Raw genomic sequence first — 23,226 nt, forward strand, 5'->3', positions numbered from 1 at the left:
TTAATAGAAATAAAATTGAATTCAGTGCCATAAATGATTATTTTTACTTTTAGCACAGACCATAATTAATGGACTTTTTGACATCAAAAAATACAAAATTTATTTATGACAACCTCGGAATGAATTTTTATATGGCTCAAAAATTTCAGTTAAGGATGAACTTCAAGTAACAAACAAAAAAAAATATTGTAAAAAGGAAAATTTTCATATTGAAATTATTTTTTACCATAGCCATTTTTGTCTAACTTCTAAAATATTTCTTTACATTATTTAAGTTAAATTATTTTAACTAAAGTTAATAGGAAAAATTACATACATTTACATCTAAATAATTTCATTAAAACATTATAATTTTTTGAAATTACTTGAAATTTTAAAATAACACATGCTGGGTCTGGGCATGATAATTAATACTGGCTTAGCCCCATCAATGTCTTAATGGATAAAACACTGGTAGTTTTCACAGGTTTGCATCTCACCAGTGTGAACTGGCTACATAAAGTTTTTCAGGTTTTCTTTACAAATTTAACACCTGAATAGTCAGTTTCCTATAGAAAGTCTTCCTGTGAGTCATCCCTTCTTGCAAGATTTTCAAGTGTTGCAATTGCCTTCTTCCATAAATCTGTTTATTCTGAGATACTTAACTGCTTTCTTTATTTGACATCATTGAAAGCATCATCTGAAAACACTGTAAATTTATGTCTGGTCTACAGATCCCTGTGGGTCTAGGCCAAGGATTGGCAGTTTGTCAAGTGAGAAGAGCCAAATTGGCGGCTCTCTGGTACTTTTGTTAAGGATAACAAAAGTACCAGAGAGCCACATCAAGGCTTAAATGCTTGACTGATCGCCGACCAACTGTGTTGAAAGACGTCCCCTAGTGAGCGTTACAGGCATTCCGTGACAATAATAAATTCCTATTACAAATATACTGAATTATTTTATATTGCTATTGGCTATTGACCAAATGAATAATAATAATTTATACTGTTAATGTAATTAATAATTTATATTGTTAATTTAAATATGCGAAATACGACACATGACGGGCTCTTCTAGTGGTCTTTTTGGCATAATGTTACATGGACAAACGTCGGATGGATGGACGCGCGTTCAATGGGTTATATATATAGATATGCTTCAAATGCTACCACTCGCATACGATTCATATTGATCAACGCAAGTGTCGTCATGTGCGGGCGGGCTAAAGAGTGGTAGAGAGTATGCCGTACAAGTCAAAGTTTGTTCGGCGGCTCTATCTCATAAACTGGAGTTATAAGGCTGCTTGAGATGAGGGGAAATTGGAGTTTATGTCCAAAGAGCCGTAAATGTCTATGCAAAGAGCCGCATGAGGCTCGCGAGCCGCACTTTCCCACCCTTGGTCTAGGCAAATATATTGACAGCAAACTATGTAGATTAGGTAAATGGCATATTAAAATTTATTAACACTTTCTGGTCTGACATTTTTTCCACACACTGCTTCTGTGTGCTGAGTTTTTATTGTATTTATACAATCATGCTGTAAGTTTTAATGTAAACATTTTAAAATTTAGATAACAGTGCAACATCCAGCTGCTAAATCAATGATTGAAATTAGTCGAACTCAAGATGAGGAAGTTGGAGATGGAACTACATCTGTTATTATTTTGGGTAAATTTTTAAATATTTTAAATTTGTAATGTTATTTACTTCAATAAATTTAATTGTATAATAATAGAATAAATGAATGATCTTTTAAATTATTGATTTTTAAGTGCTTTTGAAATATACTATTTTTATTAACTTTTACATTTAGAACATTTTTTAAATATGAAATTAAGACACAAACTAAATTTCTGAAACAAATAATGAAAGAAAATAAATTATATATTTGTCTTTTGTTTTAAAGTTTATTTTTCCACTATAAAAATTTATTTAGTTATTATAAATGAAAACACAAGAATATATATACAGTATATTATTTGTTGAATTATGTAGAATTTATTTGTAGTATGCCGTTAGCATTCAGATTTGGTCAATTATATATGTATATAAAGCTTATAAAATATGTAAAAAACATATGTATTCAATGTTATTAGAATTTTATTTAAGCATTGTATACAAGGGCAGTTCAACTTTTGTCCAGAATTTTAGTAATTGTGATGGAACTGTGTGTGTTACATAGTCGTAGTTTATGTTCTTTCTCTAGGTACTTCCCTTCCTTCCAAATTCTAACATTTTTCCCATTGTTTTGGCAACAGTACTCTGCCTGCAAAATAGTCTTTTGGCTGGTATCAGAGCACAGCCCAGTGCATGGTTGAGGCAATCAATGGACTTACTTGGGAAATTCTGAATCATCCAGTCTACCATCTGGATCTGTCATTGTGTGATTATCACCTTTGAAGGACCAAAGGTCTTTTGAAGGAAGCTTTGGAAGACGAGGTCACTCAGAATGAACTCTGAAGTTGGAAAGTTTATCATGGAATGGCTCTGACATAAGCATAAAAACCTTCTATTCTACAGGCTTTGCATCAATGTCAAAATGATAAGAGAAGTATCAGTATGTGAAGAGGTGTTCATATAGAAAAAACATAAGTTGGGACTGTATACACAGTTTTGTTACCATTACTGAAATTTCAGACAGAAGTTGAACCACCCTTGTATTATTTATTTACTTTACTGTTTCATTCAAAAATAAATTGAAAGTGTAATTTAAGTGATGCAAGCTGTTTTTATTGTTTTTCTTTATTTTAGTAATTTAATTTTTCTTTTGGAATATTAAATGAAATTATTATTTAATTTTTAGCTGGTGAATTACTATCAGCCTCAGCAACATTTTTAGAACAAAATATGCATCCTACATTAATTATTAGTGCTTATAGATTAGCATTGGAAGATATGTTACAAGCTCTTCGACAAAAAGTTTGGTAAGAACACTTATTTATTTTTAATATTTTATAGATGCAAATAGTCTTCCAAGAAAGTTAAATATAAATTTATAATTCTAAAAGATATTAAAAGTATGAATTAATCAAGCTATTTGTCTCAATAAAAGTTTTGTTGTTAAGTATGTAATTATTTTATATGAAAAAATTTATGCAGTTTTTCATTTACAAGACTATTATGTATATATTCTTACATATTGAGGCACAGAAGAGCCTCAAAATAAAGATCAACTGTTCCATATGAGATGTGTGATAAAAGGACAGATTAGAAGAACACTTTTTAATATTTTGTTTTTGAGTTTGTTTTTTTTTTTCCTTTTCTTTTATACAGAATATTTAATTGTATATTTGTTCTTGGATTTTTATCAATGATTATATATATTACAGTTTTTTAGGCAATATCATTTTGTAGTTGGCTATATATATATAATGTTTAATATAGTAAACACAAATATTTTAAGATCACTATCATAAAAGGATTGCAACCACAAAAATGTAACTAATTGCTGACATTTGATCTGTCATTTAGATTAGTCTATTTTTATATTTGCCTTGCAGACTAAAACAGAAAACTATAAGAAAACATCAGAATAGTTAAACAGTTCCTTGGTATTCAATGTCAAATATGCCATATGATAAAATAAACTCTATTTTTTGATGATAACAAAAATTTAGTAACTAGTAAGTGCCACAGAAAGAGCTTGACTTTGTGAAGAGGAAAACGAAGATCATTTAAAATTGTTTAGGCCAAAAAAATCTCCAAGATGTGTACATTATAATTTTAAAAAGAAACTTATAAAATAAAAGTAAAAAAGTTATTTCATTTTTAAATGGTAAAGTGACTTTTTGGCCCACCCTGTATTATTCAATAAATTTTATTTAATTGAAAGTAGTATAATTCTGATGATAATATAAAGAGGAAAATTGTATAAATACAAAATATGATCTAATTAAAAATTAATATATTAATGGTTCATACATTAATTGTAATTTTTTACAGTATTCCAGTTGATATGAATAATGAAAAACAAATGATTGATATAGTTAAAAGTTGCATTGGAACTAAATTCATTGGAAAGTGGTAAGTGATTTTATTTTAGTATTATTATTATTATTTTTTAATCACAACTATTAAAATCATCATTTTATATAATTTGAATAATTACAATTTATCTCTGATATTTCGAATACTTTTATCAGTAAAAAACTTAACAGTTTGAAATGAAAGTTGATGTGAATTTTTTTAGTTCTGATATTTTAAATTATATGGTAGAATAATAGCATAAAATTTTTCTTACACTTAGTGGTAGTATACTGTCATACTAAAAGTACTAAAATAACTGGTCAAGAGCAATTAAGAATAGCACCATGAGTGGTAACAGATCATTAAATGATTTTGTAAATAAATTTAATGATATTAGTAATAATTTTTTATCTGATTTATATTTTATTGTGATTTTTGATTGCGGATGAATAGATTTATTATTAATGACATCAAAATCTATTATAAAAATCAAATTATAATTTGAAGAGTATCTATTGTAATGAAATTTTTTTAAAAATGAGCATTTTTAACTTTTTTATAAATGCAGTATTCAAAATAAATGCACACCTACATTACAAAGTATAATTTATTCAGAATTTACTACAAAATGATAAGACTATTTGTGTGAGTAGGATAATATATTGACAACAAATTTGTAAAACTAAATGATACTGAAGACTGCTTGTTAGCAGAGCTGTAAATCATGGAACAAATTACAGACATGAGTTTTTACCAACAGCTGTCTGGAGCTTTCATCAACTTTTTCTTCATTCTGTTAATCAATTACTGGCTTTATTTTGCATGTCATCCATTAACTAGGATCAGTCCTTTATGATAAGTCCAAATTTGTTCAGTAGTCAAAGTTATGTTTGGAGGGTTGTTTTCTTTGGGTATGAAATTCACACCCAACTCAACCAGCATTATTTGAGTCTGATGTATGTAGCGAGTCAGATTGGACCAAAAAAGATACCTCTTATAGTGCATTTGGATATAAAAGACCAATCTCTTCTCACTGCACGCAGTTATATAAGTTTCTTGATTTTTGGCTCTTTTTGACTCCACAAAAAATGACTGTAAGCCAAGAACTTTTTCCAAATTTCACCTTGCAAGAAAAATCTTTTCCTTATTATTGGGTATTTTTTTCTTCACAAAGTAAGATATAGATAAGATGAGGAGTCAGGAAAGGATAGTAATTCTTGTCATCAATGATTACGTCACATCTGACTCTAGCAAATTTGACATGTGTTACTCTGATGTTTCTCTTTTTTAAAATGTCACACTATGATTCTTTTTATAAGAAAGATAGAACTGGTATCTGAATTTTTTTTTATTTAAAATTTCTCTACAAAAAGTTGTACTAAAATTTATGGTGAGAATCAAAACTGGATATAATGAATTTATCTTGGAAAAAGTTTTCAGTACATAAAAAAACATATGTAGTCTTAATCAGTTGAAAGAATTTCACTTGTTTTAGTTAATTATTAAAAATTGATTTAAATTTAATCATTTTAAAGAAAAAATTAAATATAATAAAATGCAAAAAAATAATTTGGTATAAATGACAGTGATTTTATTCCAGACCAAAGAAAAAGTTTCTTAATTTCACAGTTAGTGCAGTTTTTACTGATGAAAGATTAATGTTAAAAAAGTTGGTTTGTAAAATAGTTTTTCTCACCCCAGCTAAGCAGATTTGATCCCTAAACACTGGCAGTTGACTTAGGTTGATGAGCTGGCTTGTAAAGTTTTCCAGGTTTTCTTCACATTGATAATGCCTGAATAGGATCCAGTTTTCTTTAAAAGACCTTCCAGAAGGCATATTTTCAATTGACAGATTGCCCAAATGTTGCATTGCTAGCATCTAAAATCAATCAATCAATAGACTCATGCACTAGTTAGTTTCAATTTTTTCACATAGCATATGTGTGTGTTACACAAAAAATAACAATAAAATATAAATGTTAAGATATTTTTTACAAATGCAGTCAGTGATGTATTGTGTGACATTTTGTAAATTTTAGATGGGTAATAACAAAAACATACCAGGTCTGGCATACATTATGTAGAGGGTAATGCTCTCTAGGTGTTGTGAATATATTCATTTAAATTGGTAAAAGCTTTTCTCTGAAAGTATAGAAAGTATAGAGCACATTATGTGCTATGTGTAAAAAATTTTGGTGTGGATATAAATGAATATGTTTTTGATATCTAAATTTATCAAAATGTGTGTTTTTTAAGAAATTTTTTTATAAACAAAAAGTATTTAATGAAAGAAAATAAAAACAACACTGAGTGTGGCATTAATAGTTTATTTTTGCTAGTGCTTTCAACGAACTTATATTCATCATCTTCAGGTGAACAAGATTTAAAATATAGAACACAACATTCAATGTAAATGAAAAAAAATAATTTAAATTGAAATTAAAAGTCATTATGTGCGTGATCAAAAGTTGTTATGATGTTTTGATCATGTACATAACAACTTTTAATTCTGATTTAAATTATATTTATTTCATTTACATTAGAATATTGTGTTCTATATTTTTAAATCTTGTTCACCTGAAGATGATGAATATGTTTGTTGAAAGCACTAGCAGAAATAAAAAACTGTTAATGCCACACTTAGTGTTGTTTTTACTTTTTTTTTTATGTAATATTTGGTGTAAGGTTTCAAGCTGTATTGTGTTAAAAAGTGTTTTTTGAGTTACCAATAGTAAAATTCAAGGTAGACATTGCCAGAGTCAAAAGAATTTTTTCAACTGTCTCTGCCCTAAAATACAGCTATTCCTCACTTTACGACCTATCTGCTTACGACCAATCAAGTTTCGACCTGCAATTCAGGGAATCCCCTTTCTCAGTTTGAGTGTCGATCAGTGGCGAATAGTGACATGCACACTAAGTGTACTATAATAGGCTAATAGTGTACTACACTAGTCTTTTTATGAATAAATTTGAAGTTTGTTGCATAATTTGTATAATTTTACAACGATCCTATATTCCCGGCGCAAGCTCCTTGCTTATCGACCAATTCAAATAATGACGTAGTTGTTGGAACGGAACTCGGTTGTAAAGTGAGGAGTACCTGTATAAGAATCCACAAAATTGCTGGTACATTTGAAGAGAATGGATAATTGATGCTGTTGCCTCTGTTCTTGAGATGGTATTTCTAATTCAGACTTTTGTTTTCTTACCACATACCTTATCATGTATCATTCTTTTCGTAGGTTTTATCTAATACCCTATATCTTTTGGCCAAGAAGTTGAAATTAAGACAAACTTTAGTATTAAGGGCATGCTTCAGGCTGCACTTGTTATTGTCATCTAATTGCATCTTTGATTGGTTTGAACTTGGCTTTCTACTACTAAAAAAAAAATATTTTTCTAATTGGAAATTGGATTTACAAGATTCATTTGGATCTTGTAAATCCAATCCTGCTTGAAACCTTGTGCATAGTTTTATGAAAAACGTGGATTAAAATTTGTTCATACTTTTTAAATGTTTAAATTACTGTATATATATTTTCAGATTAATAAAACACAAAATTATTAAAATAATAACAATATTAGTTTGTTAACATTATTAGTTTTTTAATGTTATTAGTTTAATAATGTAATAATTTATTTCATAATAATAGCATAGATGAAATCAACTCTAATTTTTTTTTTTTTTTAATTGGCTGTATTGTTAATTAAATAAAAAGCACTTTTAAAAAATTAAATTTTGTCATAATTTTTATCTTATTCGATTTTTATTCAAAATTTTTTATTATAGTTTTGAAAGTGGCTGTTTCTTTAATAAACTTAAAATTTGAGTTGTTTTGAAGAATATGTTACACTATGATAAAATAAAAGTAAAAACAAATGAAGGAAAGTTTGTATTTAGTGTTGAATTTATTGATTTCAAAATAACTTTTTTTAAGAAATGTATTATTTAAATAATAATGAACATTATACAATCTAATGCTTTGTAAAAAGAAAAATTCACATAGAAATACAAGAAGTTAAAAAGTATAAGGTATTAATACTAAAAAATTCTATAAACTAATTCTAAAAATAAACTTTTAATCTTTGAATGAAGAATATTATCTCACAAAAGCCAATAATAATCATCTAATGAAATAAGAAATCACTTTTCATTATATTTTGTTTCATTATTCGAATATCTGAAGTTTGATTTGAATTTATTTTTTAATTCATTATTAGCTAAGTTAAGAATGTAAACTATATTGTGATATTTTGTAACACAACTTTTTATTTTTTCAACTTTAAGATTGTTAAGTGTTACAGTTGTAATGTTGTTCCTTAGTAAATGAAAAATGATTTAATAGTTAGCATAAAAGTAATTCTCTGAGTTGTATGCAAAACTTATTCTGAATTTAGTCATCAAAATTTTATAGTATCGTGATTAGTATCAATATTTGTTTATAGACAAATGTATGCTACAAAATAGTTATAAATTGCTTTTTTAAGAAATTGAATTAATTTTTAAAATTTTACATAGTAAAATGTGTTAATCAGAATTTCTGAATTGGAGCTTTAAAGAAATTCGGTTAAAAACACTATATAACAATGACAGCTTAGGATTTTTCTGATGTATTATACATAAACAAAAATTTTTATTTCAAACATATATTTTTTTTTCTAATTAGGGGAGAAATGGCTTGTAAAATAGCTTTAGATGCTGTGAAAACTGTTCATATAGACGAAAATGGAAGAAAAGAAATTGATATTAAAAGATATGCAAAAGTTGAAAAGGTAATTTTTAATTTATTTACATATTTTGGAATTGATAATCTTTAAATCAGCTAGATCTACAAGATTCTTCTACAGTTTTAATATTTTTTATAAAATTGAAATAATTAGTATATATCATTTATTAATTATAATATCTTTAATTTTTTAGTAAGTAATAAAAATTCTTTGCAGTAAATAGTAATTAAAACTTTCATAAAAGGTAATATATTAACACTGAATAACAAAGTATTGAAATACAGGCAGGTTACATGTACAGTACAGTGAATGCAAGCTGTTTGTAGTAACGTTCATTCAAGTACTGTACTGTACAGTACTAAATGGAATTGTTTAGTACCCATAAATAGAATTTTAAAAAATAGTGACATAAATTATTGATTACTACAGGTGCCTGGTGGAGCTATTGAAGAATCCTGTGTATTAAAAGGTGTAATGTTAAATAAAGATATTACACATCCAAAAATGAGGAGGTAAGTAAGACTATCTTATTGGACCTTATTCGTATAAATGAACATGAGTATTACAGTAGAGTCCTGGAAACTCAACTCTCGACGATTTCTGTAAAGCTTGTTGTGTCATTCAAAGAAAAGAAAAATATGTGTAATCTAATTTTTACCACTATATCTTACTTAATGCTAGGATCAAATAAGTTACCTTTCTTCACTGGCAACACTTTATAATAGCATCAATTCCACATGTTGACAAAGAATATAATCTTTTTTCCAAGGTGCAGTGCAGAACATCATGGCATGGATATCACTTACTCAAAAGAAGTGTCTGAATAGCCAATTTTTTTATAATAAAAATTTAACTACAAATAGAAATATTCACTATTGGTATGTAGTTAATATGTATATGAATTTGCAGATTTTGCTTGAAAATTCAGTTATTTAGACTAACATCATCACTATACTGTAAAACTCATCATTTTTGACAGCTTTTTTTACCTCCTCAGTCCACTTTAAGTTGAGTTTGTGGAACTCTACTGTATTTGAAAAAGTGTATGTAGATTGTTGTTAAAATAATCACTTACTTTAATGTTTGAGTTTTTCATTTACTATACAGGAGGATTTTGTTTTATTGGATTGTTATATGTAGATTTGTGTTTTTGCAGATAGCAAATTGTTAAGTTAACCCAATTCTAGTACCACTGAATCTGACTTAGTCAGCAAATCATGCTTTTCTACCTATTATATTTCAAACTTGGAGAACTATTGAATCACTGTGGTGAATACTCTGGTTTGCATGTTATTTTTCTCAGCTAGTATAGGTATAATAAAATTTTACTTTGTATGTACTGAAGCATTTTACTAAAATGCTATTCATTATAGTAAAAAACATAAGTAAATGTTTTTAAACACATTTTAAATTTGCTGACTGGAATGCTTTCAGTTAACCAATGTTTCAGTTGATTGGTATTTGGATAATTGATGTTCTACTGCAGAGGTGTTCAACCTTTTTGTTTCTCTGGGCCACATTGGAAGAAGTCATCGAGTTTTGGGCCACAAGTATATTATATATACTTGTGGTCAATATATGGTAATCCTTAAATATACAAGTAGTATAGTAATAAGTATTAAAACTTTATCACAAAAAAGGGTATTTTAAAAAATTACTTCTACAGACACTTTCAATTTTTTCATAGAAATCGATAAATTCATTGATTACAAAGGAGACAGACAAAAATTTATTTGAAAAACACAAATATTTGTTTTATTTGGGTCACTAATTAATAAAAAACGACAAAACACATTTTAAAGTGCATTTTTATTCAACTAATAAATAATGTGTAGCCCAAAAAGTAGCCAATGCTCCAAATGATATTTTTTTGCCAAACTAAAAAACGAATAACCAAATCTTGCAATGCTGGAAGGAATACTAAATAAAGCTGGATTTGGGACTCAAATGTGGGGAAAGGAGAGAGAGGACAAAAGATAAAGAAGTGAGGAAGGTTGGAAAATTAAGGGTCAATATTTGCATAACAGAAGGTCTATTTAACCTTTCTCGCTACTTTTTTTTATCTTTTGACCTTTCTCTCCTTTCCCCGAATTTGAGTCTATAATTGTTTGAGTCACAACTCGTTTTATTTAGTATTCCTGTAAAGTACTATTTTCAGGGCTTAAAGTGACTCTCTTTTTTAGCTTTTTTTCATAGCTCCTCTCTTTTTTAGCTTTTTCTGAGAAAAACTCACTTTTTTAGCTTTTTTCACTTCCCATGTGAAATTTTTTTTTCGTAAATGCGCTCAGGAGCAAATTAGCAACCAGCACTTCCCCGTATGCCTTATGGACTGTGCGCAACATGTTAAGGCACTGTCATACACACATGTAGTGTACTACATTTATATATAGACTAACAAAACGAGGAGCTTCCCAAAGCTTGATACTCTGCACATGCTGTAGGAATTTGCACGTGGGTTCTCCTTGCTTGTATTCTTGTGAGATACCGATCTCCGCAGTGCTTCGATATAATCACGCTGCATTAAGTCAAGTACACTTCTAGTTCGGCATTAAGAGTGATTTTTATACAGCATTATTTTTAGCATTTGTATTTATTTAAGCGTAGTGGACAAAAGAAAGAAATAGATTTTATTTAATACTAACAGTAGAAACTCGTGTTTTAGCAACAGAAAATCATATAGAACCCAATACTTTCTGAAGTAAGTTGCTAAGCAAACTTCTTCCCAATCGCCTGCTATTCTTTAGCTTAAACGATGACATTTACTCGTTTTTGACTACCGTAGAAAAACCGAAAAAATAATTGTTGAGCAATAATAAATTTGATTTCTACTGTTATTATTAAATAAAATGTTGTAGGACACTCGTTTCAAAGCTTGTATTTTTCTAGCACTCTGTAAAATTAATTAAAGATCGAGCGAATCTCGTGCCAGGAAATACAAGATTTTAAACTAATATCCTAAATATTAATAACTTCTGTAGAGACAATCTTTAGACAAAGACAAAAGTTTGGTTTTAAGTGGGTGCTTATATATTTGGCATGCACCATGGTTTTCTGCATTCTAACGGTGTCCTTCATTTTCCATTTTGACAAACTATAAAACTCTTCATGCACGTGCGCATTCGAACAGCTGCGGTCAATCCGGCACCAAATTAAAAAATTAATTTGTAAATATTTAGCGTCAAAAAACCGCTATTTTCACTTTAATCTAGCTTTTCGATATGCTTCTAGTCGAACTCAGTCAAAAAATTAATTTAATTATAATTTATTGAAGATTTTAATATTTTAATATTAGAAAGTAATTAGCATAAATTACATGGTGTTATGTCTCATCTTCGCTCCCGTTCAAGTTTATTGTCCTATACATGCGCCGATGTTTGTTTTTACTTCTGCTGTGGTTTTATTTCAACCTCGACCATTTGGTTACGCAAAGTGGGGAGACGGGCATCATGTGATCACGTACCTGACTTTTTACAAGTTTCCTTACCTCAAAAGAAACTTATACTTTTTCTTGATTTTAATTATTATTAATTAACTTTTTTGATGGATTCTTATATCGTTGTATTATCTAAAGTTGCAGATTTAAATGCGTAAAACTTTATTTAAAAAATTGTTTTTCTTATATTTTAAAATTCAAAAATAAATTAAATATCGGAAATGCTAAACTATAAGTACAGTGTGTTTTACATTATCATTGCGAACAGATACAGCCAATTATTTTATAAACATATTTATTATTTCAATTTTTATAAATTATTTAATTTGATGCAACGTAATCAATTAATTACTGTGGCACTTTAACATGGCCGTAGCCAGGAACGGGCATGGGTGGGCACACCTCCCCAGTTAACTTGGTGCCCCTCCCAGAAAATTACAGCCCGGCCCCACGCAGTTAACTTGGTGCCCCTCCCCAGAAAATTACAGCTTCTACTAGGCCCCCATAACAACGCGTTAATTAATATGGAGGTGAGACTCGATTCAATTACTTTTTCATTTCAGACATTAATTACAGTGTTATTTTAATGTAATTTTATACATAATGTATGTTTATTATAATTAATAAATCTATATAGGAATAATGTCTGTGTCTAATAAAACAAAGCGATTATAAAAATAAAAAGCGTGCGTTCCATCTCAATCTTTTGTGAGCGAAATTTTATGATTTTAATTTTTAAAAAATGAGATTTTTATTTATAATTTCTGTAATTTGATCTATAAGAGCAAAAAACTAAACTTATCAAATATCAACTCTCTATAAATAATTTCATCATTTGCTTATTAATGTCAGATTTGTTAAATTTCATGGGATTGTATATTTTTCAACTTGAGGGTAGTAGAAAGCTTTGTATATTTTCTCCTGTGAAAGTAATAAACTCTGCCGGTTCCCCACGGTGAAGGACAACAAACTGCTAAATGTTTAATTACATTGTTTTCATAAACTCTCTTCTCTGTCAGTTGTGGGTCGAATGACTAACAAATTGTTTTATTGTATTCAGGGGAATAGATTTGGAGACTAGTATTACCAGTAATGAATGCTGTAATTTTATTTTTAATCATTTAAAAAATATTGATAAAATTACCAAATAAATGATTGGGTCACAATTACTAGTGGTATTGCTATATAACAGACGTGGGCAAATGAGACTCCGAGAGCCGCATGCGGCTCTTTTTGAATTTTATGTGGCTCTTGCTGAAAGTGTTAATTTCTGCTTTTTATTATTATTTTTACAGTTTTATTTCCACAATTTTGTGAAAATATGTTTATTAAAAAAATTCAATACTTGTTCTATATTATATAATAAAATCCAGGTACAGAACTGCAGTACAGAATAAAAAAGTATCAGAACTGCGGCTCCCATGCATTTTGCAAAACCTACATTTCGGCTCCCACTGAACTTTTGCTTGCCCACCCCTGCTATATAATGAACATGCAACCCACTGATTCTGCCAGAAGTTGTTTTTTTTCTTCTTTAATTACATTTTTTTTATGAAGAAATCAAAAAATGTACCTTGAAATAAATGGCATTTGAAATTTGGCATGTTATATGGAAACACATTCTGGTAGTTATGTTACTATTCCATTTGCTTTGCTGTGTAATGGTGGGAAGTCTGTACGGGGCACATGAAAACTTAATGCGGGCCTGTTCTGGCTTAATGCAGTCTTACTGGTCACTTTTCTGGAGTATAAACTCAGCCTAACTATTTTTATATTTAATCTTATCAGTCCACTTAATAATCAATCTAATATCATATGCAATGTTATTGATACAAAATATGTGTTCGTTTGTGTTTTTTTTTAATAACGCCTGTTTTCGTTCATTTTAACACTATTAGCTTTTTTAGCTTTTTTTCAGTGTGAACTCTCTTTTCTCACTTTTTTTTATTGCCATGACTGCTTTAAGCTCTGTATTTTTAGTATCTTAGGAAACAGACACTAACTGCGGCCGGTAAAACTTCCGTTAACCTAATGTTACTTTGCGCGGATTCGAGATTAGTTTGCCAGGCCTGGGCTTTTACGCGTGCACCGAAAATATTAGTAAGAATAACGACAAATATCAAGTCAAAGCAAAAAAGTTTCAAATATATTTAATTAGTAAATAGAATTTACTATGTACAATTGTCAATAAATTTTGTTTTGGATTATAAACGAAAATCAACAAGTCAACCCGACAATAAACTCAGCTACTTAGCTTAACTTAATATTAATTCCCCTTTGAAAATTCGACAAATCAAACACTTAGGAACCATGAACACAATCTCTTACGAACTAAACGTCTATCTGTCACCTCACTATACTAGGAACCTATTTCCTCACTCCTTTTCGCTATCGTCAAATCGTCAATCGAATTCCTCTTTATTACCTTGGATCGCCTCAATTTGGAAATCACCTCGTCATTCTTCGGTTGACATGCTGGTTTTATGCTGTGAGGTGACATCACAACTCAGCTGGGTTACTCCCCTTATTTACATACTTAGTTTTCTAACATTAAAGTTTCTTTCTGGCAGCTTTAATTTTCCGACAAAAGCTTATAAACCGTTTACAAAGTATTTAGCACAATTTTCTGGGATGTTATTACGGTTTAGTAAGTATTTCTAGTGAGTGTGGGATTCCCTCCTCCATTTTTTTTTTTTTCTGCGGACTGTTTACTTCCACTGGGCAGCGCAAGTGCTTGAGATTTTCCTACGGCGCTCGTTTTTTCGTGAGTTGGTTTATCTTCTTTTTTTCGTTATTACTAAAAGAGTGGTGGGGAACCTTTGTCCTAAACAAACATAAGCCCCAAACAAAATATAATAAAACAAAAAATAATACTAAAATAAAAATAATGCTCGGACTCAGTTCCTTACATTCCTTATTCATACATTTCTAAGTATTTGAAAATATTTCCTTTCCACTCAAAAATAAAATATGTATAAACTTTGTGAAACGTCTTTTTTGAGTTTATGCCGTTAAAATAAATAAATAAATATAAAAAATTTGTCAATTTTGTTTACACGTTTATTGGGTTGCATGGGGCCGCAGGTTGGACACCCTTGCTCTACTGTATTTCCATTAACTAGCAGATTCCCTCCAAATATTTCATGAGCACAATTACAACTGAAAACAAAAAGTTTGTTTTTGTGCTGATTGAAATGCACAGTCAACTGACAAATGTCTTTGTCAGTGTGACTATTTAAAAATGGCAGGAAATTGCAACACCACGTTGGAATTTGATTAATAGAATTGATCCATTATCTTAAATGCATGTGCAATTTTTTTTATTTCTTCATTGAGATAGAATCTTAATGAAGCCTCTTATACGTGGCTTACAGAATTGCTTTCATTCTCAAAATTTGATTCATTGATTTTAATAAAACTTTGCCGTGTTTCATTAATTGCAATGAGGAATCCAAAAATGTAATAAAAAAGGAGGGGTCCATGACCTTGTTTTCCAAATTCAGAGGGGTTACAGTGACAATGTGGATGCTCTTTAACATGGCTGAGCACACTTAATGGAATTTAGAGGACCAAAAAAAAAAAAAACAGCTTTGCATGCACCTAATGGGAAATGGGCATGAAAAACAAACAAAACATAAGAACAAAACAATCAATGTTGATTTCTTTGTTTTTGGATTGGGGGTACACAAAAAAATTGCAATTGGTTGTTGATGATTTTAAATGATAAAATGACTGAATAATATTTTTTAATATTGTATTTAGGCTATATATTAATTTTGTTTTAAATCTAAAGCTTTAAAATTTCCTGTGATTTCTGCTGTACGGTGAATGTTTTTTTTCTTTATTGATAGAAGTGCTGGATTTAAAAAGTTTGCTTTTTACTGACCTATATCATAATAATGAGAATTTGAATGCTGTACAAGCCAAGATATCTGAAGATATTTGGCAACCCATTGATGGTATTAGTCAGTCAAAGACTTGGCCTGAGTGCACATGCCAGCTACCATCATATTCAGAAAGTGGGTTGCTCCTAACAGGAGTCAGCTGCCCTTAACATAGCGAAACAGATGCTGTTTTGTCATTTTGCCTGTTAGCATGTAGCTGGGCATATTGGGAAGGCCTTCACAGCTTTGAAGGCCCTACCAGGAATATAATATCTATTGCTGACATCACCTGCCCTGCCCAGGAACACCTCCCTGCCACAGTGAGGCAACTAGCAGGGCTTTGGGGAGTCACAGAATTGCAGTCCCTCTGGAACAATTCATCCCGTCCCAATAAAGATTTGGTGAAGGACCCTACAGTCACCTCCTGGTTTCAAATTGCCACACTATATCTGGTCCACCATCAATAGAATCTGGACCTCAGTTGGCAGATGCAACTATCTTCCCAATACATGGAACATGTCCAGAGATGCAAGCTGCGACTGTGGTCGAACTCAAACTATTAATTAAACATATAGTTCAAGACTGCTCTCAGCATTCTTTTGGTGGAAATTTGATGGACATTCGTGCAATACTGACACTTTGGAATGGATATTCTGAATTCATTTGTTTTGTTTTGTTTTTTTTTTTTTTTTTTTTTTTTTTTTTTTTTTTTTTTTTTTTTTGCTGTACTTAACTACCATACACAATATATATATAATAATGAGAGTCATGTGTTTCTATCCCTGCATTTTATGAAATGCTTTGGTAGTTCTTATTTATCAGTTAATCCTTATACTTGTATATTAATGTTAATTTAACAATTTGCATATTTTAGAAATTCAGATTTAAAATAAATACGTAGAACAAATTTAAGAAGTGTATAATACTTGAAATTTAACAATTAAAGGATTATCAGCTCTGTTCATATGAAAACAATTGTAAATTACATTGTATTGAAATAACTAGAAACCATAATTGTATACAAATTATGAATTATTTTTCTCAGGCGTATTGAAAACCCAAGAATTGTGCTTTTAGACTGTCCTTTGGAATATAAAAAAGGTGAAAGTCAAGTAAGTTATGAAGTTTTTCAATTAAATGTTAACTTACTTGTAATAATAGAATATAATGAAGAAATAGATAATTTTCTAATGAAGTATTAAAAAAAGTTATGTTAAATTTTTAATTATATGTCTTAAAAATATTAAATATGTTATAGACTAGTTTTCTAAAATTAATTCAATACTAGTAAAATTTATTATAGGATTAATTTTTCTCTAATGTAAATTATGAAAAGAGTCTCTAATTTAAACACTTATTTCATAGACAAATATAGAGATAACAAAAGAGGAAGATTTCACCAGAATTTTAGAATTAGAAGAACAATATATTCAACAGCTATGTAGTGATATTGTTGCATTGAAACCTGATCTTGTCATCACAGAAAAGGGAATTAGTGGTATGTTGAAAAAGTTGTTTTTCACTAATGATAGCATATATTTGAAAAACAAGGTTCAGTAGACTTTTTCTGTCTTTGAAACAATGAAAAATAAATTTTGCACTGTAAACTATTGATGACCTTGTTTTGTTAGAATTTATAGTGATATTTAAAAAAAAAAAATGTATACATCCAATATTAAGAAATTTAAATAATTAACTTGTTCATATTGAACTAGAATTAGCTATTATATATGCTTACATTAGATAAAAACTAAATTGAATTTTTTTATACCTTTCATAAAATAATCTGTAAAAAAATACAATTAAAATATCATCTATTTAATATTGCTTTTTTTTTCCTTTAGATTTAGCACAACATTATTTCATTAAAGCAAATATATCTGCTATTCGTCGTGTTAGAAAATCTGATAACAATAGAATTGCTCGGTAAGTAATAAATTATGTATTTTAGTTGAAAAAGAGTTACTTAATGGTAGTTTTTAATTAGTGCATGTATATTTTTATATATAGAAAGTAATATTAATTTTTAAAAATTTTACATTAATCTTTTTCTATTATGTCCTTTGTCAAATTATTGTGCATATGTGTGTAATTTCAATTATCAATGTGAATATACCATTTGTATTTATAATCAGTCATATTTATCATCATTTCCTTTTTCCATATCTTTGTATTGTACAGGTGATTAGATGTGTTAGTATTCCTATAAATGCAAAATTACAACATATTAAAGTCAAAAAGTTTTTAAAATTGTTCATGTTATATTTGAAGTATATTGGATTAATTGTGTATATGAAAATTGTAGGATTAACATTTTAACAAAAACTATATATGAGAAATAAATTTGGATTCCATAATAAATAGCATACAGAATTTTTATTTATTATAATAAATTCAGTTTCAGAATTTTTTTAAAGATTTCCTATTTATTAAAAATAGTGCTTGTGGTGCTACAATTGTAAATAGAACTGATGAATTGAAAGAGGATGATATTGGAACAAATGCAGGATTATTTGAAATTAAGAAGATTGGTGATGAGTAAGTGTTTTCATAAATAATTTTAATAAAACTTTTTAAGGAAAATAAATTCTAGAAAATATATTGATATATTGATACCAGATCAAAGATAAAAATATACTGAAAATGCATTTTTGCCTTTGATCTGGTATTATGTGAAATGTGATTTTGAAAATAGAATATTTTAAATTTATCCAATAATAGACAAAGATATTACAGTAGTGTTTATAGTTCCATTCTGTATCTTTCTGTTACTTCTTCAGCTCAGACTATCAAAAATAATTAATGAGAAGCAAAAGTAATCACTTGATTACAGTTGAATTTGAATATATTGGTGTAAAAAAGTAACATTCTATATTTCTGATACTCTATTTATTCACTTTGGGTGTGATTCTGAAAATGGCTGCAAATGATAGTCAAAAACATTGGAAAGAATAAAAAAAATATGCTGGTCAATGTTTATGTAATATAAGTACATGATAACACCAGTTTGGGAAAGTCACACTTTAATTTTTCTTTGTGTATACTTACTAAGCATTATGAATTATTTATTTAAAAAAATTTTATTGTATAATTTGCTGCTACATTAATTTATTTTACTTGATTAATTTTGATGATTAAAGAATTATATAACAAAAATGTACTCACTGGTATCTGGTAGAAAAATGAAAAACTTACTGGTTTATAATGTATTTTGAGCTGAGTTCCATTGCATTACATAATATTTTGTTGTGGAAGATTAAGATATGGTGTAATGTTTATTTTAAAACATTTTTTAGTTCAAAAGTACAGATATTCCTCATATAACACACTAGTTATGTTCTGAAAAAGTACTGTGTTAAGGATCCATGATATACAAAACAAAGGACAAATGCAAAACATAAGGTTACATTCCAGATGTTTGCAAAAGTATACCTTTTTTTTGTTGTTGTTGTTGTTGTTGTTGTTAAGAGATTAAAGCAATCAATAATTAATTAACAGTTGCAATTAATAGTACTGTATTACTGTTAATATTAATTTTTGTTAAACCGGGGCATTTTCTTTTCACAAAGTATTGTTGTCGTCTCAGCTTTTTTGTTAATCTTGATCAGAAATATTGGCAACATTTTTATATTTTTTATTTTTATCATAAAAAAGTTTTGTGGTTGACGAAATAAAAATATGTTATTAATTGAAAATTTGTTCAGTTGAGTACTGAGTGATTTTTTTTTTTTTTCAGAATTTGTGTTTTGAATGCCAAATTGTTTGAGTACTGAGATACCACTATATTTTGTTTGTCATTTTACAAATGATTAGTTACCTATTGTTTAAAAAAATGTATAATAACACCTAAAATGTATAAGTAATCTTTACTAAATACAAAGATTAATGTATAAAAATGAAACAGTGACAGTCTTATAGTCTTAAAGGCTAAAGTCTGAAAGCAATGACAATGACACTTGGTTGATAGGAACTACTTATGGACAGCTACCTGTGGTTTCTCATTATTTGTGAATTTTTGGCTATGCAGCAAATCTTTTTTGTTGTCAAATAAAGCATAGACAGAGGGAGGGGGGAGGTCTGGTGAATATGGCAGGAGCAGCACAACAGCCAACCCCAGCAATGCCAGCAAAAGTTTTGCGGTCATAGTGTTGCTGATGGTGCAGTCATGTTGGAGCAAAACTCTTAATTTGAACTTTGTTCTTCAGTTTGATTTTTCACTTCTACTTTAGGCTTATTTAACCTGATGATATCTGTATGAAATGGACAAAAAAACTTCATTTTAGTAAATATATTGTACTTAAAGTTCTCTGCTATTTTCTTATTGTAAATTTATGTTGTTGTAATGATTAATTATTATAGACTAAAGAAATAGTTGACTTTTGTTATTTTACTTTTTCAGTTGTTATGTACAAATTTGACATTGAATTTGTTTGCAAATCTCCATGTTTTGAGACCTGAATCCAAAAAAGTAAAAAAAAAACTGCAAAGAAAGTGTGTGTGTATGTTTACGTTGGCTTCTATTCTGCTTAATTTCTCAGGATGGGATAAAGATTAAAAAATAAAATTTGGCATGGTGCTTGTATATGAGGGGCATTGATGCTATTAAATTTTGGTGATTAAAGGTTAAGAGGATGAGGAGATAAAGGGGTGTCATATCTTGAGATGGGTAGGACTTAATGAAAATTTTATTTGTTGTTTTTGTAAAACTCATCCCTAACCTCAAAATTAAGCTTTTTTGCCATTTTATAATAGTTAAAAATATAAAAGTTTAAACAGATGGCATCACCAAATGTTGCCAGGAAAGTTTAGCAACTTGTTGCTGCATTTTTTTTGTTTGAATTGCCATGTTAATAAAACAGCGTAGTGTATTAACTTTTATTTATAACATTTTGTACCCATTCAGTATTTTCCTTAGTCTACTATAATTGTGATACTCTGTATACCTGCATTGTAAAAAAATTAATAAACCATGTTATGAAACATGTGCCTTTTTAAAAAAAAAACTCATCATTTTAAGAGTTTTGTGTATGCATTTGCTGGTATAAATTATGCAATTTTGTTTTATATATAAATATATATTTGGATAATTTACAATTAAACATGTGAATTTTTATATTCTTCTAAATAGCAGCTTAAAAATAAAATTTATTTGAATTTAACATTTAAAAATATTTAATTTAGATTTATTAGAAACAATATAATGAAGGACATATATTACATTTTATGTCCATAATATGTAAATGTTATTTTGTTAAATTTCTTGGTAAGCCTTTGTATTATTTCATGGAAATAATAATAAAATATTCTGAATAACAGTTAATATAAACATTTTCTAATATTTTTGTGAAATATATATTAATTTTTTTTCAAGTAAATGAGAGAGAAAATATTATACAGCTAGTTCTGTTTTCGCATAGTAGATACATTCCCAAAAAATCTGTGTAAAATGTGATACTGTCCTTATGGAAAACTGGAAGATTGGTTTCAGACCTTAAAAACCACCAAAAATAATATGATAAACCAGTTTGATATAATAATATGTGTTTAAACAGAATATTTTAAATTTAGGTAAAAAATCAGAAATGGAATAATTGTAACTTATTTATCAGAAAAATTTAATAAATTTATATTATCCTTACAAATTTTATTTATTATTTAATCCTTTTCAATTAAATAGCAAAACTTCAGTGTTTAACTACAAATGGCATATAAAAACTATTCCATATTGGATTGGGTTTGTTTGATGAGAATAAGGCATTGAAACACATGTGCCCATTTACCAAGGAGAGAGTGCCTCTTAGGAGGACTTTCTATTGGAAACTGGCTCCTGTTTAGGCTCTAGTGTAAAATACTTGTGATGATTGGAAAAACTACATGTCCAGCCTGTTCTTCAACTTGAATCCAGAACCAACTCCAATGTTCAGTAGTGTATCCACTTGGCCATTGGTGAAAGTAATTGGAAGAAATGCAAACATACAAACGAATTGTCAAATTGTGGATTAAATTTTTTTGGACTGCTTCATGTGGTATTACAAACATTGAGCTTTCAAAATGTTTAGTTAAATGTTTAAATAAAAACAAATCTAATATGCAATATATGAAAAATTTTATAATTTAGTTTACAAAAGGTTCAACTTAACAGTCATTTAAAATTATATCAATTGAGAACATCCTTTACAAAAAGAAAGATTTCTGGAGCTTTCTTATACTTTCTTCCTTCTAAAAGGGAAGAAAAGAAAATATTATATTCATTTTGAGACCTCCTATAAAAGAGGAATGTCTAAAAAATGGGAACACAATTAAAGTTCAAGCAAGTGATCAGATAGTCAATGAGTTATTGATCAGGGGATTGATTGGAAAATTCATTGATGAATTAATCAATTACTTTTTGGTCATTATTCATAATGCCTGATTAATCACTTTGTCCATAACATATATATAAACACACTAGAATCTTGTTTTAATGGATCAGAGGACATCAGATTTTTTGGAATAACAGACTTCTACTCCAACTAAAAATATGTCAAAAGACCCAAAATATACATTTTTGAGTTAATTAAAAGACTAAAGAAGTTCTAATCTTGTCATCTTTTTGATTGTGATGTGATAATGATAAGTCCTCATTAATAGTCAAATTGGTAGCTGTATTCATAGAAGAGAAAAAAATATTATAAAAAGCTTCAGGTCCTTTAATTATTGTAAGTTACAATATTCTCTTCGATTTGGTTTTAGCTAATCATTTGACCAGTTCTTATATTATTTCTTTTGGTGTGCTAAAAAATATTTTTAATTTTATTTATTTTAAGATAATTAGAATACAGACTAGTATGCTATTAAGTTTTGGAGTATGAAATTTTGTTGTTGACTGAAATTTGTAAGAAAATTTTCAGTAGCATCCAACTAATATTTCAGGTTGACCTACTTAAAATTTTTATTTAGGGAGAAAACTGGAATGAGATAAAATAGATTTTAACCATCATTATCTTTGTAAATGCAGCATTACATAAAGTTTAAATAAGTTAATATTGTATAAAATTTTTCTGTTATAAAGAGAGATCACATCATGATTTATAGTTTTTAAGAATAGAAATATGTTCTTTTTCTTGAATTACATTTAATAACATTTCTAAACTTGATAAAAAGCTGTTGTTATTTTAAAGTTCAAGAGATTAATGTATGAAATTATAAATTAATTTCTCATTTTTAAAAATTTCTAAACAATATAATAAATTTTAA

At 28.4% G+C, this 23,226-nt stretch overlaps 2 protein-coding genes across 2 annotated transcripts in view; one reads left to right on the forward strand and one right to left on the reverse strand.

Annotated features, from left to right (window-relative positions):
• Positions 1-23,226, forward strand: part of CCT3 (chaperonin containing TCP1 subunit 3) — a 51,641-nt gene that overhangs the window by 17,443 nt on the left and 10,972 nt on the right. The window contains exons 5-13 of the mRNA XM_067265271.1: positions 1,551-1,647; positions 2,783-2,903; positions 3,922-4,002; positions 8,613-8,718; positions 9,103-9,185; positions 17,036-17,102; positions 17,356-17,488; positions 17,835-17,916; positions 18,430-18,528. Of these exons, the coding sequence (XP_067121372.1) occupies positions 1,551-1,647; positions 2,783-2,903; positions 3,922-4,002; positions 8,613-8,718; positions 9,103-9,185; positions 17,036-17,102; positions 17,356-17,488; positions 17,835-17,916; positions 18,430-18,528 (869 nt within the window). The remainder of the gene's footprint in view (positions 1-1,550; positions 1,648-2,782; positions 2,904-3,921; positions 4,003-8,612; positions 8,719-9,102; positions 9,186-17,035; positions 17,103-17,355; positions 17,489-17,834; positions 17,917-18,429; positions 18,529-23,226) is intronic.
• LOC136970811 (uncharacterized) overlaps positions 1-23,226 on the reverse strand; it is a 424,253-nt gene that overhangs the window by 4,742 nt on the left and 396,285 nt on the right. The gene's annotated exons all lie outside the window — the stretch shown is intronic.

Source organism: Centruroides vittatus, unplaced genomic scaffold (genome assembly GCF_030686945.1).
Source record: "Centruroides vittatus isolate TY-2023 unplaced genomic scaffold, ASM3068694v2 contig_2190, whole genome shotgun sequence".
Taxonomy (NCBI): Eukaryota; Metazoa; Arthropoda; class Arachnida; order Scorpiones; family Buthidae; genus Centruroides; species Centruroides vittatus.